The sequence below is a fragment of the Podarcis muralis genome, chromosome 1 (genome assembly GCF_964188315.1).
Source record: "Podarcis muralis chromosome 1, rPodMur119.hap1.1, whole genome shotgun sequence".
NCBI classification, from domain to species: domain Eukaryota; kingdom Metazoa; phylum Chordata; class Lepidosauria; order Squamata; family Lacertidae; genus Podarcis; species Podarcis muralis.
Genome location: NC_135655.1, coordinates 83,752,161 through 83,769,875, shown reverse-complemented (window position 1 = coordinate 83,769,875; position 17,715 = coordinate 83,752,161). Strand labels below are relative to the sequence as shown.

Genomic DNA, 17,715 nt, shown 5'->3' with positions numbered 1-17,715 from the left:
ATAACAACCCTTTGAGGTAGTCTAGGCTGAAAGGTATTGATTGGTTCAAGATCACCTGGTGAGATTAATGGCCGAGAGGGGATGTTTGGACTTGTCTTCCTAGATGTTGTCCAAGACTCTGGTGGCTACTACAGTACATTGTTCCTGTAACATAGCAGAACAGGCCCCTACATATCGCCTCTGGGCTAGTTCCCCCTGCTCTTAATCAATAAAGGGCTTGAGAGATGCATAAGGTATTTGGCAGCTTTGGGTGTGTGAGTTCAAGAGTTTTTCCTCCTTGTTCAATGCATCTGTGTTGTGCATTATCATGATGGCACATTTTAATGCTTGTGTTGCAACCTGTCACCTGCAGGTCCTCTATGATGTGAGGGGCTTTCTGGAGAAAAACAGAGACACCTTTAGAGATGATATTTTAAACATGCTGAAAGACAGCAGGTAAGCAACTGTATTCGAACGAAGCCCAAACTGGTTGGGAGCTACAGATGGGCATGGAGCAGAGTTGCAGAGTGTACATAACATCTGAACACTTTGATTGGGGGCAGGGAAGCTGTTTCTTGGACATTTAGTACTGTAGACAGAAGGATGGGGAACTGGCATGGAGCCCTAGCACATGCTTTGGACCATTTTGCAAGCCCCCAGAGGCAATTCATGGCTGTTGGAGCTTTTGCTGTCAATCAGCTCTTTGCCACGGGACTTCAGGTACCCAACCTTTCCATAAGATCCAGTGTAATGCAGCACTTTCCAAGATTGCTCTGGACCACTGTAGTTCATCAAAAGAAGGAAAGAATGCATCATGCAGTTTCAGAAAGAGATAGGCAGCACCAGCCTGTGCGTTTCTGCCTTTGGAATTTGGCAGTACAGCATGATTGCATCTTGCGTGCAGTTAACTTGCGTGATTTCAGCTTTACATGGTTGAAAGCCAGCCAGTTGAAATCTTACAAGCTAATTGCACATAAGGCAGAGAGCTCAAAAGCTCCTTTTGTGATGGGTTTTTCTGGCATGGAAAGAGCTTTTAAGTTCTCAGAATTGCTTACCGGACTCTGGGATGTTCTTGCACTTGGGCAGCCCTGCAAGATCTTGCGAGAGCATCCCAGTCTGAGAACTTAAAAGCTCTCTACCTTGCTTGGAAGGTAAAGATGGTCATGTGGGCCCAGTTCCAAGGTGGTGATCTGGGTATATGTGATTTTGCGTATATGCAGCACTCTCAGAACATAACCCCCATGCAAGATGTGACCACATACATGTTTTCTCTGCCTTATGCTCCTCTTTGTCTGCAGGCTGGATTTCATCTATGATCTCTTTGAAAGAGTTGCTGGCTGCAGCAGTGAAGACACACTGAAGATGGGAACTCAGAGGCGCAGGCCGACTGTCAGCTCACAGTTCAGGGTAGGAGCAGCAGGCCCGATGAAAGGGCAGGCAGACATTCAGACATAACAGCAGAAGCCCCAATTCTTGCTCCAGGGATTGCAGGGAGCATTAACCAGTCACTGCTGTGCATTGCCACCAGCCACTGCAAACTAGCAAAACTGCGTTCCACTAAGCCCAACCTGGTCAGAAAGTTGTGTGTGTGATGAGAATGCGGTGACTGTTTGCCTTCAGCACAGATTCGGTGCGCATGTACACAACCTTTAAGAAATGTTGGGCCACACAAAACCCACTGTTCAGAGGTTCCTGTTTCCCCATCCTATCCACAAAGTTTTTATATGACTGGCTGGTGGTGGGGTGGGGGCAAGAGAGAGGTCAGAATCTTAATTTTCCAAAAAAGTGACTCCTTTTCAGTGTTCTTTTCTTCTTCTTTTTAGGACTCCCTACACTCTTTGATGGCCACGCTCAGCACTTGCAACCCTCTATTCATTCGCTGCATTAAGCCCAACCAGGAAAAGGTGACTTTCTAGAGCTGCAACAGACAGTTGGGCAAGGCAGGTGGAGAGCCACCAGACCTTAAATGATATCTAGGCTAGACTGGAAAGTGGTGTTGGTGTTTGGGGGACTTTCTACCCTTTTCTTCAAAAGATGGTGAGCTTATAACCCACCAAAGCTGCAGGCAGAAAAAAATAGGGCCTATTGTGGTAATAGGGGAATGTTTTGTGACACTGGTCTGGCCACTTACAGGGTCCTCTCCTCTTTTGACCAGAGCTAGCACAGAAAGGAGTGGAACAAAGCATGCTGATGTCTGAGCCAGGACTGGATCTCTTTCAGTGGATTCTTAATGCAAGGGGTGGTGCTGTCTATGCCATATAAGTCCACGGAGTGCCTTTCCTCTTAACACAGGGTTAGGGAGCTTGTGGTACTCCCTATGTTGCTTGCCTACATCTCCCATCCACCCCAGCCAACATGATCAATGCTCGGGAGTGATGTGCATTGTAGTCCAGCATCATTAGGAAGGCTACAGGTTCCCTACCCCTTCCCTAACACGTTTGAAGATGCATCCTACATAGCAACAATTCTCTCAATCCTAGATAATTTTTTTTATCTGCTTGATCTGTATGTGTGTGTATTCACAAGTGTCTGCACACTCATGTAAGTGGGACTCGTTATACGAGATTCTCAGGGTGCCCTTCACAATGCTCAGGCCAATATAATACTTTTTATACAAGGAAGTCATTTCTTTCTTGTCTCCTATCCTTGGCTTGTCTGCACTCCTTGCTTTGCATAGTCTCCAAATCTCTTCAATCCAGAGGTGGTGCTGAAACAACTGCGATACTCAGGCATGCTGGAGACAGTGAAGGTCCGAAGAGCTGGCTTTCCTGTACGGTGGATCTTTCAAGATTTCCTCATCAGGTAAAAGTGGCAGTGCAAGCAAGAGGGTGGAATTTTGCTGTCAAATGTGGCCTTCAGTGCTTTGGGACTTTGTGTGTGTGTGTGTGTGTGTGTGTGTGTGTGTGTGTGTGAAATAAATGACTCAATGTGGATGTTTTGCTTGTGGATAAGAGGAAAGCTAGGAGACCTGCTTTTGAGCAAAAAGCGCAAGGTGAGTCTGGGCAGGTTGTCTCTTTGTCTCCTATAAAATTTGACAATGATTGCAGGCTACTGCTTTCGTTTCTGTTGTCTGAACAAAGAGACTTGCACGTCCATAACCATTTGAGATGGCTGGTTGGAAGGGAAAGGACAAAAAATAAACATTTCCCAAGCGAACTACATTTTCTAAGTTTTAATGTTTGGGGCATTGGGGCACTTCTGTAGTTGGATGCCAGTTGCTTGTGCTTTCAGACTGACTGGAAAAGACAGTGGAGGGCAGCCAGCTGTTAAGAGCTTCTAACCTGTCAGCACTCAGAAGCAAAATGAGAGAGAGAGGAATATCCCCTCACAGTGGCAGGAAGCTTTGCTGAGGGAAAGAAATTGCTTTGTACCTTAACTCCTGGTCAAGAGCATTCATTTGGTTCTCTCAGGTACAAGATGCTCTTGAAGAACTGGGGCAATCCTGACGGTGCAAAAGCCACTTGTGCCTCCTTTCTGCAGACATATGACAGCACCCAGAGAGAATGGAAGCTGGGGAAAACCAAGGTATGCCCTTTGTGTGCAAAAGAGCATGTGGAGCAGCGCTCTGTGCTAAGGAATCTTTCCAGAGGTAGCCTGGGTACAAGATGGATGTGGCTTCTAGGAGAGGTGTCCCCACCTCTGCATAGATCATTGACCTCTGCTGCACTATGACTAGGCTTACTGAAACACACCCACCCCATCCTACTCCCAGCAACTCCATTCGAAGTATAGTACACCTCTCATTGCTAAGCCACAGGCCGTGTCTTCTCAGGAGGTTCCTGTGTCACTGCTTAGGCATTTTGACACTGAAAAGAGAACACAAGAAAATGTCTCAGAAGATGCTGTGAAAATGTTACCTGGTTTTTTTGGGGGGAGGAAGGAATCTGTGTTGATACGCCGCTCCTTTTTTCTTGCATACTGTATCTTCCTACTATCTCTGCAGCCCTCTCCTCCCACCCCATCCTGCAGTGCAAATGAGGAAGGGACTCACGGGTTGGATGTAGACACAGTTGAACTGAGTGGGGCCAGGTGTGCATCAAACACTCCCCCCCCCCCAAAGGCTCATGTTGATTTGTTCTCCCAAGATTGGAAGAAGAGTTTGCAGTGCATGCTGTGTGCCATTGGGAATGATGCAATCCCCAGTGAGGGCTAGGCTATAAAATCTCGGTGGAAGCTTGCATGCTTTGCATTTAAAAGGTCCCAGCTCCGCAGAATTGGAAGGGATGTGAACCCCAGTTTTAGATATGGCATCTGCAGTTAAAAGAATCTACAGATAAAGCAATTGGGGAAAGACCCTTACTTGAGACCTTGAGGAGCTGGTGCCCCAGCACAGTGCTGGAGTGGATGTTTCTAGGATCTGGTTCGGTACAAAGCGGCTCCTTGTGTGTGCTGGCCTCATGCCAGCGTTTCTTAAGCAACAAGGCAGATATTAGTGTTGCAGTCATCTGGGGTACAGATGGGCGCTGGGTAGCTTCTGATGCATAACTAGCTTGCAAATATGTGCTTATGCAAACCCAGCTGAATGAAACAGAAGCAGCTTGGGGGTTTGTTTTTGTTTTGTTCGTAAAAGAAAAAGGACCCACGATTCCTCCACCCCAGCCCCTTTCCAGATGTCCAAATCAACAGACTGTAATTACAGGCCTGATGTAATTTCATTGCTAGGCACGCAGCCAACAAGGAACTTTGACAATGAGCATGCCTGTATGTATCTATAGCAATGTGTAGAAGATAATAGATACAGTATTAACACCACTATAGTGCATATCAAATGGGTAAAATCTGTTTCACTGATAGAAATTTGGGTGCTACATTTGGGGTGAATGTAATTCTGCATACTGAGCAAACGTGGAATTTGGCATTGGGTGTGTCACGTTTAGAATCGAGTCCAGAAATTCAAATCTGTTACTTATTTATTTCAAAGCAAGTTTTTCACTCTGAAGACTGGACAGATAGGCTTTAAAGCAAATGAGTGGTGCTTGGTGAATCCCCATGTTTGTTGCCATCTGCACAATAAATTGGGATTGAATGGAAACAAATACATGCTCTTTGCAAATTCACAGTAGTGGTGCTTCTCTGTATGCTTTTCTGCTTCCATAATGCAGGAGAACAAGAACAGTGTCTATGTAGATTTGGAGAAGGGACCTATTAAATTTATTTTATTTAGAAAATATATAGACCTCTTAATCAAGAAAACCAAAAACTACTCAAGTGATGTACAAATAAAATTGAAGGTTAAACACAGCAGAAATCCACAAAAACAAAAATATGTAAAAACATAAATAAAAACAAATACATATACGTATAAAAAGTATGTAAAACCATAATAATTAGAAATAAAGATAAAACCAATAAAGCTTTTAAAGCAGATATACAGGTGACCAAGTTACATATCTGGGTAGGCTTCCTGAAATAAAAAAAGTTTCCAGCAAGCATCTAAAGCAATACAGTGAGAGGGCACCCTGCCATTAAGGTGTAGCCACCAGCATTGCTGTCTCTTCTTCACCCAAGGGGTCTGCACCAGATTTGCTTTGTGTCTTTGTTAGGAATAAATTAGATGTTCTGAGTTAATAAGGCCGCTAGGGAGCACAGTTGCTTGGGACAGCAATTCAAGAAGTAGTCCGGCAGGTCACAAATGTGCCTTCCTTAAAAGGCATGTGGGGGGGATATGGGGAGCCATAGACTCTTACTGATTAGGCAAGGGCAACCAGTCGCAATTGCCAGCTGCATTTAGAGCCCCTGCATTTAGAGCACGCCAAATTCAAGGGTGAAGTAACTGGGCCCAGCCAGGACGTTTTAGGCTGCTGTGTGATTCTTTTCTGCAGCTTATCTTTCATTTCCCAGTGACACGGTGTACAGTCTATGCATTATATTAATGTTCTGCAGCTAGTGCTGCCTTAAACAGAACTGGGGAGGGAGGAAAGCTCAGGCATCAGTCCTCGAGCAAGGGAGACCAAAGGCGGCTTGCCACTAGCAAGAGAGGAGAAAGGAAACTGCTGTCTCTCTGCATACCACGCACTTGGAGTTAATAAATCAACCTTGGAGCCATTAAAGAGAACAGGCTCCAAGTGAATAGTGCGGCAGACAACTGACCTTTGACCCCACCAAGAACAATAGAACTTTCCCTCTCTCGCTCACTCTCAGAGTTGCTGGTCCATCTGAGAAGGGACCGGCTGCCCGGCTGCCCTTTCCTTGCTGTTCAGGGAAGCAGGGCCACTTGGGGCAGGGCTTGAGCTCTTTGAAGGCTTTGCTTCTCAGGATGAGCAAGGAAGAGGGGCAACAGGGTGGGTTGAAGAGGCTCTGCCGCCTATCCAGATGGGAGTGATTTCAGAGGCAGGAGATAAGGGAGGATGGCCCACTTTATGAAAGACATTGGAGGAGCAAGGAAAGAGAGTCACATCCCTGATAAGTGGCAAAGCAGATGAGAATTGTTGGGGCACACAGACCACTTTTAAAAATTACTGTGAGCCACAAGGTGGAAATGACAAGGAAGGAGAGAAACCGTTGGAAGTAGGAGATAGGTCAAATTTAAGCTACAAAATTGGTTTTCTGGCATCCAAATAAAATGGTGGGGTTTTTTACCTTGGTTATTAAGGTGGTAGTTTGGGGCCATTTGGGTAGCAATAGGGGGGTGCCTGGCATTTACAGAGATCAGTGTGTTCAGTGTCAGCGGTGCTCTGTCAAATGTTCAAAAGCCCTCTAGAAACTGGCCAAAGCTTAATACAACATTGTTAGCCAGCATCACTGGGTGTGACGGATGGTGCATTGTTAAAATGCTGCTACAATGGCCAAGGAAACCCTAGGATCTGCTCCAATGTGGAGACCCAGCCTGGATTAAAGCTGAGGCAGAGGATGGAGCCCTATTTATATGTAAGGATTACAATAATGACTCTCTGGTACTGTCCTCTGCATTGCAGATGGAGAAGTCAGTTGCCGGGTTTGAGCAGTGGGCGCATTCTGTGGAAGGGAAGGAGCAACATCTGCACAGGGTTCTCTATTGGGGTTTCATTGCATATAAGGTTGCAGAAGCTAAACTTGGGGGTTCAGTGAAGAGGTACAGTTCATGGAGGAGAGGGCTACTAGCCATAATGGCAAGTACCCAGTCAAGGCAAGGCAATGCAAGATTCGGAGTCATACAAAAAAGTTCTTAGAACCATTCCACACATTGCATGGCAGTGAGCTAAGATTTGTCACCAAGTGTAAAGGCAACATGTTGCTGCGGACTATCCTGGCTCCCTAAGAAGTGTGCATGTATACACGTGTCCAAATGCATGTTTCCATCATTCTTTCATTTTTAGGTACATAGCTTTAAAAAAATAAATGTTGAAGTGGTAGGAGGAATCTATACTTTTGTAGGAGCACCACAAAGGTGTTAAAGAATGATAAATTTTCTAGCCTTCACCTAGAATGCCGTAATATGATATTCTTGCACCGAGGATAGAGCTGCCTTATTTCAGTGGCCTTGCCTCTGTTCTTTTAACAGTGGCCTCACCAACGTGGTAATAATAATAATAATAATAATAATAATAATAATAATAATAATAATAATTTATTTATTTATACCCTGCCCACCTGGCTGGGTTTCCCCAGCCACTCTTGGTGGCTTCCAATGGAATATTAAAAACACGATAAAACATCAAACATTAAGAACTTCCCTAAACAGGGCTGCCTTCAGATGTCTTCTGAAAGTCAGCTTTTCCTGGCTAAGTGGTGTCTCAGTCTGCTATTACATGCACAGGAGCAGAGTGAGCAAAAATGTTGGCAATCCTAGCCCTAGGCAGAGCAGACTTTCCAGTTCTGATCACTTAAAACTCTTGCTCTATAGTGGTGCAGCATCTGTAGCTATTGCTGGCAATTAGGAGCGTGGGAAGTTGTGTTTCTATTGAGTCAAGCACCTTGGTCCACCTAGCTTAGTACTGTTCACACTGACCTACAGTGACTCCTCCAGTGTTTTCCAGCCCTGTCTGGAGATGCCAGGGACTGGATCTGGAACCTTCTTGCATGCAAAGCATACGCCCCACCGCAGAGCCACAGCTCTCCTTTTCCTTTGCTGCCTAGAAAACAAATAGGTCTTAAAAGAGTCATGAGTTTGCCTTGTGAGCCCAGTCCCTTTGTGCCTGTCAAGAGGCCCTGCCTCTGCGTTGAAGCATAGGGCCCCTCTTTGTCTCTGGAGGTGAGGCCGAGGTTGAGGGTTAGCGACATGTCCCTGCCCAGTGAGCCTCTTTGGCCTGTTCTGCTCCTCCAGGGTGTTGCTGAGGGCTTTATGAGCAACCTGGGCAGGCGAGGCTTAAGGAGTCCCTGCGTGGGCTTGCACATGTGCTGGGCAGGATGGGGGAAGGAGTGGGAAGTGCTTCCTGTGCAGTATATTTCAAGGGGGGGGGGGATTTCTATACTGAGCAATTGTTTGGTGGAGGAAGGAAAAGGGCTAGTATAAGGAATTGTAGAGCACAGGAAAGGAAGGGGAAAGCAGGATGGTCTTTGTGTTTCTCATTAGGGACAGAGGGGAGCAGCTGCTGATTGTCCACTGTGGCAGTCTGGACTTTGTTTGGATTCTAGTAGCACGAGTTTGGGCAGGGGACAACTAGGCAGAGAGGCACTGTGCTATACTTTTTCCTTGCCAGCTTTCCCCTTCACACCAGTTTCCGCAAGCCTCCAGCTTCCTGCCTCAAGCTAGGGAGTTCTGAAAGGCATCTGTGATTTCTATTTGATTTCTGCAAATGCTGCTCTACCAATTTTGAGCAAGGCCATGTGTCCAACACTTGGGGTTTTATAAATGTGCATGTCTGCACAGGTTGCATCCAAATGGTCTCCCCTGCCCTCCCCCCCTTGCGGGCTGCTCATTCACATCCCCTAAGCCACACAGCACCCACATGCTGATGATCCCCTTGCCCACCATATAGCTTTCTCTGCAAATATTCATGTGATCAAGAGCTTTTTGTACTCCTGCTTTAGAACTTCTGTGCAGAAAGGAGACTTTAATGCATTGGCAGCCTAAGCCTTTGGTTGCATTGCCTTCACCTCAGGCAAACGTGGGAGGCTAGCCATGAATGCAGTTGATGAAAAGAGATTTTCTTGGGGATGTTAATGCAATCTTCAACCACTCGAGTCCTCCAGAAGAATGCTGCATTCAAAATACCAAAGGCATTTGCTACCCCAAATATCTGTGCCACATAATCCAGGGATTGTGCCCCAGAGTCTTTGCAGCGTTACAATGCATCCTCGGAGTCACCTTTTGGATTGTGTGTCACTTTATTGGAGTACCAATGTTTTTGGTCCACCGACAGCCACACAGGTGGACCAGGCCTGACCTTCCATCCTTCTGGAATCTCCCAGAAAGGAATGAGTAACAGACCAGGCCCATGGATGTTTTCCAGACTCCATTGTCGGAATTCCAAGACCTCATCATGGGGCCGCTGAAATATCTAATGGGATTGATGCAGTTTCCCTGACCCGTGTGCTGTCATGCATCACCCACCAGAGCCACAAGTGTAGCCTGTTCTGAAAGCAGGCTTCATGCCTCCTGGTTTCAGGAATAGCACCCAGGTGTGTCTTTTAATAAAAAAGCAAAAGCAGAATGACCACTTGTTCTTGTGTGCATTCAGGGTGAGCCACACCTCTTGGGAAGGTTTGATTGCAGAGAAGGCAATGAAAGTGAGAAGGAATCTTCCAGCCAGCAAGACAGCTTGGAGACAGGCTGGCACTGAGGCAGTGATGCAAAGAAGCAGCCAGGGGGAAAATATGTGTGGATTATCTGCAGTGCAGGAAATGATATTTGGAAAGAATCTTCCTCTCCCTCCCCCCCCCCCCCCAGCTTCTTTTCTTGGAATGGGTATCTTGTCATAGTTTGGCCAGGTTTCCTTCTGCATTTTGCATGCAGCGCCTGGAATGTTGACACACATACCCAGAGCCTCATTAGCAGGACTCGAGCAGCAGGCCCAGATAGCCTTAAAAGATGTCACTGAGCCAAAGAAAGGGTTAATAGTTAAAAGCAGTGCAGCCTCCTCCCCCCTTTTTCTCCCCCCCTTAATCCTTGAGCCTGCAGTGTGGAAGAGAGAGAGTGTGTGCGGGGGCTGGGCTGAGTTTGGCTCCTCTCCCTGCACAACTTTCTCCCTTGTCCATCAGCGACAGCACCCAAAGGGGAAGGGCTGGCAGAGCAGGGACTGGCTCTGGCGCAGGAGCATAAAAGGAGCCCTGTGTGCCTTGTTACGGCAGGCAGGCAGGCAGGCAGGCATGGGACCTGCTGGTGCTGCCTGGGACTTGCTGTTTCCTCTCTTTGTGTTTGATGAAACTCCTCCCCGGGGTACCAGGTTTTCCTGAAGGAGGCTCTGGAGCAAAAACTGGAGAAGGCCCGGGAAGAGGAGCTGAGGAAGGCGGCAACCACCATCCGAGCCCACGTCCTGGGCTACATGGCAAGGTCAGTGCTTGAATCGCCTCCTTTGCCCAGCTGCTGGAATGCTCCTTGCTGCCAGGTCTCTTCCTTTCCAGCTTGCTGCTTCTGGCTGGGCTTCCACTGCTTTCCCCCTTCTCTGCTCCCTCTTGAAATGCAGGCCACCACTGACTGCGAAGTTGCTTACTTGCCCGGGTCTCTGTCCCCTGCCTCTTTCCTGTTGCATCTGTAATCCTCCTATGAAGCTGCCCTGCAGAGAAACTCCCCAGCTCTCCCTCTCTTGCTCTGCACTGAAGACCCTCAGCCCAAGCTCTGTCTTTATTTGCCAGACCCAGGCCAGTCTTCCTCACTTATAGCCCCCCTCTCCACATTCTGCTTCCCTGGTGGGCTCTTCTGGGTGCAGAGAAGGGGGGGGGTAGCTGTAAGCTGGCTGGCTCTGCACCTCCACCATCTATCTGTCTCTGCCTTTTCCTCTTGCTGTTAATTGTTGTTGTCTTGTTCTGGCAAATTGCTATGTGTGCCCATTCGGACGGTCACCTGTGCTCCGCAAGGACACTGGTGTTGCTTTGAGGAATTATTGCATGGGCTGCCTGTATTCCAGGATCGTGCCATTAACAGCGCAGGGGTTGCTCCTAGAGGAGGAATTCAGCACCCTGGCAATTCAGCTTCATTTTTTAAAAAGTTTCTAGCCTTTAAGGTTGCAAAGAGGCCTGAAAATGTGTGAGCAGCCCCTGGTGACATCTCAAACGCCATTGGCTAGGGAAAGTGGAGGATGGGAGCTGAGCTGAACTGCTAGGAGGTGGGGGGGGAGGGGCTCCATGTGCTTTTTTTCTCTTCCCTGTAACTATCTGAAAAAGACTAAATATTGCATAGGAAATACTACCTATGCAAATTTACATAATAAAATATGCAAATAAAACTGGCAACTACCTTTCCTTAAAATAAAAAAAATGCAAAGTAGTTTAGAAAAAAATGGTGTAGTTTAAATTTGGGCCTACCAAACTAGAATGTTGATTGGTGAACAGAATAACGGCAATCTGCCTAGTTCCCCCCCCCCCACAATACTATCCAAGGGGGAGGCAGGCTCCTGTTGTTCAGGCAAGGAAGTCAAAGCTGCATCTGCTGTCTACAGCAAGACTTGGCTGGGCTCCAGCTGCAAACATGGATTTCCCAGGCTGTGAAAACCATCTGCATTTTGAGGGTATAATCATGAGCTAGGCCCAGGTCCAGGCCATTGCATATGAACTGGAATATTGTTGCTAATGGCATTGTTGCCACTGCCAGTGCTGCTATCACCAGAATTTTGCACCAAAATAACCCTCTGGAATTCTGCAAACTAAGAACCTTTGCATATAGATTGTTTTATTTTGCACATCCTATTCTGCTTCTGTTAGTTGTATAAAAGAGCAAGAGCCATGCAGGACACTGGAACAGGACTAGCCCTACCATCAGGCAAGGTGTGTCATTGGCATGCAGCAAATTGGCCGTTGTTTTGTTTATTAAAATTATTATAATTTAGCTTGCCATTGGGGAGTGGGTGCTATTTGGATCTCCTGTCTTAGGCCATAGGAATCTTACTGGATTCCTAACCCCCCCCCCTAATCACTGGAAACCTTGTTCTGTCACCATGCCGGCTTCTGAAGCCTAAGAGGATATGATGGCAGCACAAACTGTGTGCTAGACGATTGTTCTGCAGAACCAGCAGAACAGTTTTGAAGCAAACACGCAGTGCACTGGAAGGGGTGATGAACATGCTTTCCCTGCTGAAAATGCCTCTCGACCACTTTTCTCCTGGCAGGGCTTCTGTATCAGAGCTCAGGTGGGAGGAAAGGACAGGGGTGGGTGGGTGGGTGGAATACTGGGGAACAGCATGAGCAGGGAGGCTCCTTCCACTTTACATTCCTTTGCATGCAATTGTCCCCTTCCATTCCCCACAGATTCTGGATGAGTCTCCTGGTGTGTCTTGTTAGACCTTGAGGTTTCACCAGGATTTGCACACAGATTATGGATCTTAACAGCTTTAAGCATGTGAGAAACTTGTTTGTTTGGGTATTTAAAAAAATAAGTTTTAATTTAAGCTTTGATTCTCAGGATGCTGAACTCAGTGTCAATATCCATTTCAATTCTTGTGCAATGCAGCCACAGGGCACACACATTCCCTGTTCTTTAGCAGGAGACACCTCATAGTGCCACATGGAGTGTCAAACATAGCAAATGCCTGACTCTTGTAAGTATATTTCCTAGATAATGCTTCTATTCCACAGAAATAATCTACTAGTTCTTCATATTGGTCCTCAAAAAGAAAAAGAAAAGCATATTGGATTCATGTGGACTGGCCTTAATTGCACTAATAAAAGAACCAGACCCTCAATTCAGGCCAGGAATGTTAGGACTTAGAATTTGAGTTTTTTCTACAGCTGCAGATTAACTACAGAGAAGGGAGACTCTGAACATGTACAGAGTGCACAGTCTCATTACTAAATAAAAGGCATTCCCCAACACTCTCTCTCTCTCTCTCTCTCTCTCTCTCTCTTTCTCTTTCTCTCTGGTACGGGGACCTTAGCTTCCATATGTGGGTGGGTGTAAAAACTACCCATTCCTCTGTTTTAGGAGAGCAGTGCATGGCTGTCTATATGGGAGCATCTGGAAAAAAGATTGATATGTTGGGAGGAGGTCATGACAGGAACCATCCCTTTATTGTTTGGAGGGATGGGGGAATCTGCCATTTTGCCTTGGGTTGGGAGGTTCCATGCCATTACACCACTCAAAGTGCTTAGCAAAGACAGAGCTGGTGTAGAAACAGGAAATGAGTGGCCCCAAGAGGGAGATGCCTAAAGCATTCTCCAGAAACCAGGTGGGTGACAGATGGAGGAGAAAGGAAAGCATGGAAGGAGTGGCTTCCTGGGGAAATGTTTTTTGGAGAAAGCGGCTGTGGTCGTGCTGATTCATTGAATCTGGCATCTTGGTACCCCTGGGTCAGATGGTTTCTGAGGCAGATGCTGAGGAGAACCTAGTGAGCAAGGGCCATTGATTGACAGTAACCCCCACCTTGCTTTCGTTGACTCAGGAAGAGGTATCGAAGGGTGCTAGCCAGTGTCGTGACTATCCAAAAGAACTACCGTGCTCACTTCTGGAAGAAGTCCCTCCTGCGCCTGAAAGCCTCTGCCATTGTCCTGCAGAAGCACTGGCGTGGGCAGCTGGCTCGCAGCCTCTACCGGCACCTGCTAGAGGAGGAACAGCAGCGGAAGCGGGAAGCTGAGGAGCAGAGGCTTCGAGAGGAAGAGCGGATTAGAAAGGAGGAAGAGGAAAGACAATGGCAAGAAGAGAGGGAGCGTAGGAGGAAGCAGGAGGAGGAAGAGGAGAAGAAAAGGTACAAGGCAGTCTTGGTTCCGTCTCCCTGTCCCAGCTTTCACAAAACTGCAACTGAAGAGGCAGACCTGTGCCAGGACTGTACCACTTCAGACTGCAGGAGTGAGAGGGATGTACATGATTTAATGTTCCTCCATGTAAAGGATTCCCTGCGTATAGAAAATCAGGTGTCAGGGATAAGGATTTTGGCTTACCTACCTCTGGTGTTTTAGTTTTCTATGTGGAGGACTGTGGGGTGTTTTTTATCCCCCTTGCCATATGATCAGCCCCCTGTAGCCTGAAGTGGAACAGTCCAAACAGGGCTCTGCCTTTGATGTGTTGCTCGTGATAGGCAGAGTTTTGCATATTCACCACTTTAAAAGCACAGCAACACAGTACCAAACTTCTATATCCAGGTGAGCCAAATTGTGCTCAGACAGACTTGAATTCGGTGACCTTTTAAAAAATGAATTATGGGGAGTAAGTCTGCATATATATGTTTCTAGTAGGGGAGGAGCCATGCATGGTCCTGAAGCCCCGCCTTCTGACCATTGGAAACATTACCCAACATCCTCTCTGCCTTTGCAGATTTCACCAGTTACTTCCTGCATTCTTTTTTGAGCCCAACCTCACTCCTTTGTAGCTACAAGCTAATATTAAATTCCATGCTTAGTGAGAATTGTAGAACACACAGTGCTAATGATAGGGCTAATCTAGATGATACCACTAAGCTGGGACTTTTTCCTTTTGGGCACTCCTATACTCAGCACAAGAGACTAGCTATGGAGGTTGCACAACTTGCTCTGATCAAGTGCTGGTCCCTGTGAGCCAGGTAGGCCAAGGTGGTCTGAAGCTTCCTGAATATCTGGACTCTGCAGAATTTGGAAGCCCCAAAGCAGCGCACCTGGGCATGTCTTTTAGTCTCTGGGCTGAAAGGACGACTAAGCGCTAGGCTCTGAGGTTGTCGCAGGACATCATTGCAGGTGGCTGGTTCAGGACGACAAGGGTGAGCGCCACAGGTTGCAATGCAGTGGTAGTAACTGCTCCCTTCTAACACTATGATCCTACTTTCTATAAACATAAATTTTATGAAATAAACAAATAAGGGTGTATGGTTTCTAAACTACTTTTTATTTGAAGACAAAACCTCCAAGTAGCACAACAATAAAATAACACAGCAGCAGTAGCATGTCAATATAACCTTGTGGGGAAAACCACCTCATTAAAACATCAGTACCATGTTTTTAATATTTTCTTCTTTGTAGGTCACCCAGGGAATATTGATTGATCAATATTCTACAGAAATTTAATTTATTATTAATAATAATGTGTACAGTTTCTCTGTCCTTGACATACACCCATTTGCAGTGAGCTTTTAAAAAGAATACATTACATAGGTATTGGTGTTTTTTTTAATTGTGTATGCGCCTAACACTGTTCCATATATGTTACCACAGTCAACAGCTCTAATAATAATGAAGTGATGATTACCAGCCAAGTTATTACTTTTACCCTTGGAAAATGATATGTGACTTTAGGAAGTTGTGTATTTTTAGAAGGCTTCTTCTTGAGGGAAACTACTGCATAATACTTTTCTTTAAAAACACAGTTTCGGATCCCACATTATTTATTTATTCTAGAAGTCCAGTCTCCAATTCCCTTTTCTTGGCTTTGTGGTCAATCAGGAGTCTTCAGTGTGACCTTGCCTCCATTCCACTCTGTCCAGTTTCTTAGCTTGTTCCTCAGTCACAAGAGGGGAGAGCTGGGGAAGTCTTGACACAGCTGCACACCTCAAATTAAACCAAGCCTGAGATAATCTGGCTGTTCTATGGGAAGAGGGTGCCTTCAGCTACTTTAAAGGTAAAGGGATCCCTGACCGTTAGGTCCAGTCACGGCCGACTCTGGGGTTGCAGCTCTCATCTCGCTTTACTGGCTGAGAGCCGGCGTACAGCTTCCGGGTCATGTAGCCAGCATGACTAAGCTGCTTTGGGCAAACCAGAGCAGCGCACGGAAATGCTGTTTACCTTCCCACCAGAGCGGTACCTATTTATCTACTTGCACTTTGATGTGCATTTGAACTGCTAGGTTGGCAGGAGCAGGGACCGAGCAATGGGAGCTCACCCCATCGCAGGGATTCAAACCGCCGACCTTCTGACTAAAGAGTAGGTTCATATGACATTTTTTATCCACTGTGAGGCAGCCTCCATTTCCCTCCACATGCATTCTGCAGTGTGAATTGTTGTTCCATATGTGTTCAATAGCAGTCAGCATCTGTTCTGAAGCCTTACCAAAAAAACAAACAAACCCCAACCAGCCTTCTGAAAACCCAAGCCTTTCATTAATATAATAATTTCCCTTAGTTTAACTTTAAAGGCTTTGTTACAGCTCACAAAATTTTTGATCTGAATGCAAATGACTGAGGCAGCAGTGTTATTTAAAACTTCATTGATTTCAGCAAATTTTCATGGCAAGCTGGACTGTAGATTTTATTGATGAGTTTGTTCTTTGTTTTTGAACAGAGAAAAAGAGCAGCTTGAAGCAGCACTGCAGATGGCTCAGGTGTGTTCCATTATGACTCCCATCATATGCCTCTCATTTCAGAATACTAAGCAGAATACAAAGACATGCTGGTGATCTTTGTTGCTTGACCTTTCCCTCTTTACAAGCTAATCCAAGGTACTGTTTGCAGAATGCAGTGCTATGCTGTTACGGTGACTCTGTCCTCAGTCTAGATCAGTGTTTCCCAACCTTTTTTGGGCAAAGGCACACTTGTTTGATGAAAAAAATCTCGAGGCACACCACCATTACAGCCCCGTGACGTCAGCGCGCAGCGTCACGCCGGGAGGGACGCACGAGCTCCTTCTCCTGCTCGTTCAGGGCCGGGTCGCCGCCGTGAGGGAAGGGCGCCGGGGCGCTGCTGCTGCTGCTGCCGCCGCCGCTCCCAGCAGGCATGGGCCCAGCTGAGGCGGCGGCGGCTGTTGTGGTGGTGGCGGCGATAGCGGGCGGAGGAGGGGGCGGCGGCGGGGCCGAGGTGGCCGGCGGCGGCGGGGGAGGCGGCGGCGGGTGGAGCAGGAGGGCGGCCGAGGCCAGTGAGGGAGTAGGGTTGCCCGGGGCTTGAGGAGCCGTCGCCGGGAGTTGCTGCTGCTGTTGTTGCTGCTGCTGCCCGGACATGCCGGCCTCCTCCTCGTCCGCTGTCTCGCGCTCCTCCCTTTTGCGCGCGCTGCCCCGCCGCCGCCCCATTGGCCGGGTCCTGTCAGCTGATCCTGTGTTATTTCCTGTGTGTGTGTGTGAGGGGAGAATGGAGAGAGAAACCTCGGCACCACCACCGCGGAGCCGCCCCCGGCTCGACGCGGATCCTCGCCGCCGCCCCGCCTCTCGCCGCCCGACTCGCCCGCCTCCCTCCCACGGCACACCAGGCAACGTCTCGCGGCACACTAGTGTGCCGCGGAACACCGGTTGGGAAACACTGGTCTAGATGACGCTCCACTCCTATAAAGTAATATAAACACCTAGGGTTGTATGCCAACAGGCATCAACTTGCACAACAGAACTTCCCTCTCTTCTCCTCTTCCTTGAAGCTCATCGCACATCCTCAAAATCTTCTCCAGAAGGTTGGGGGACCCTCTGGAGCAGATATTGGGGGTGTGCAAGGAGCAGATGGGGAAGTCCAATTGCACAAGCAGAGGTTTGTTGCATGAGCAGAAGAAAAGTGTTGGATATGTCCCTAGATGTTGAGTGTTACATGTAGCTTGATCCTAGGAACGGCAGTACAGTGTCATCTAGATTGAGGACAGTTTCAAAGTACTGTAATAAACAGAACTGCATTCTGCAAACACCGGATACAACCCATAGTTGTACAAATATAGTGGAATGTGTAAATGTCAGCTGCTGTGGAATCCTGATCAGGGTTATCAATGTGGCATGTGGGACGGCGGGTTTACCTCTTTCTTTTGTGCCACAGTCCCATTGAAAAATACGGGGGGGGGGGGAGCTGCTATTCGTCT

The 17,715-nt window shown here is 47.3% G+C and overlaps 1 protein-coding gene across 2 annotated transcripts in view; it reads left to right on the top strand.

Annotated features, from left to right (window-relative positions):
- Window positions 1-17,715, top strand: part of LOC114602469 (unconventional myosin-X-like) — a 77,153-nt gene that overhangs the window by 37,895 nt on the left and 21,543 nt on the right. For both annotated transcript variants that reach the window (XM_028740721.2, XM_028740739.2), the window contains 8 exons: window positions 353-435; window positions 1,278-1,386; window positions 1,803-1,883; window positions 2,657-2,781; window positions 3,390-3,504; window positions 10,284-10,390; window positions 13,431-13,733; window positions 16,231-16,270. In XM_028740721.2, the coding sequence (XP_028596554.2) occupies window positions 353-435; window positions 1,278-1,386; window positions 1,803-1,883; window positions 2,657-2,781; window positions 3,390-3,504; window positions 10,284-10,390; window positions 13,431-13,733; window positions 16,231-16,270 (963 nt within the window). The remainder of the gene's footprint in view (window positions 1-352; window positions 436-1,277; window positions 1,387-1,802; window positions 1,884-2,656; window positions 2,782-3,389; window positions 3,505-10,283; window positions 10,391-13,430; window positions 13,734-16,230; window positions 16,271-17,715) is intronic.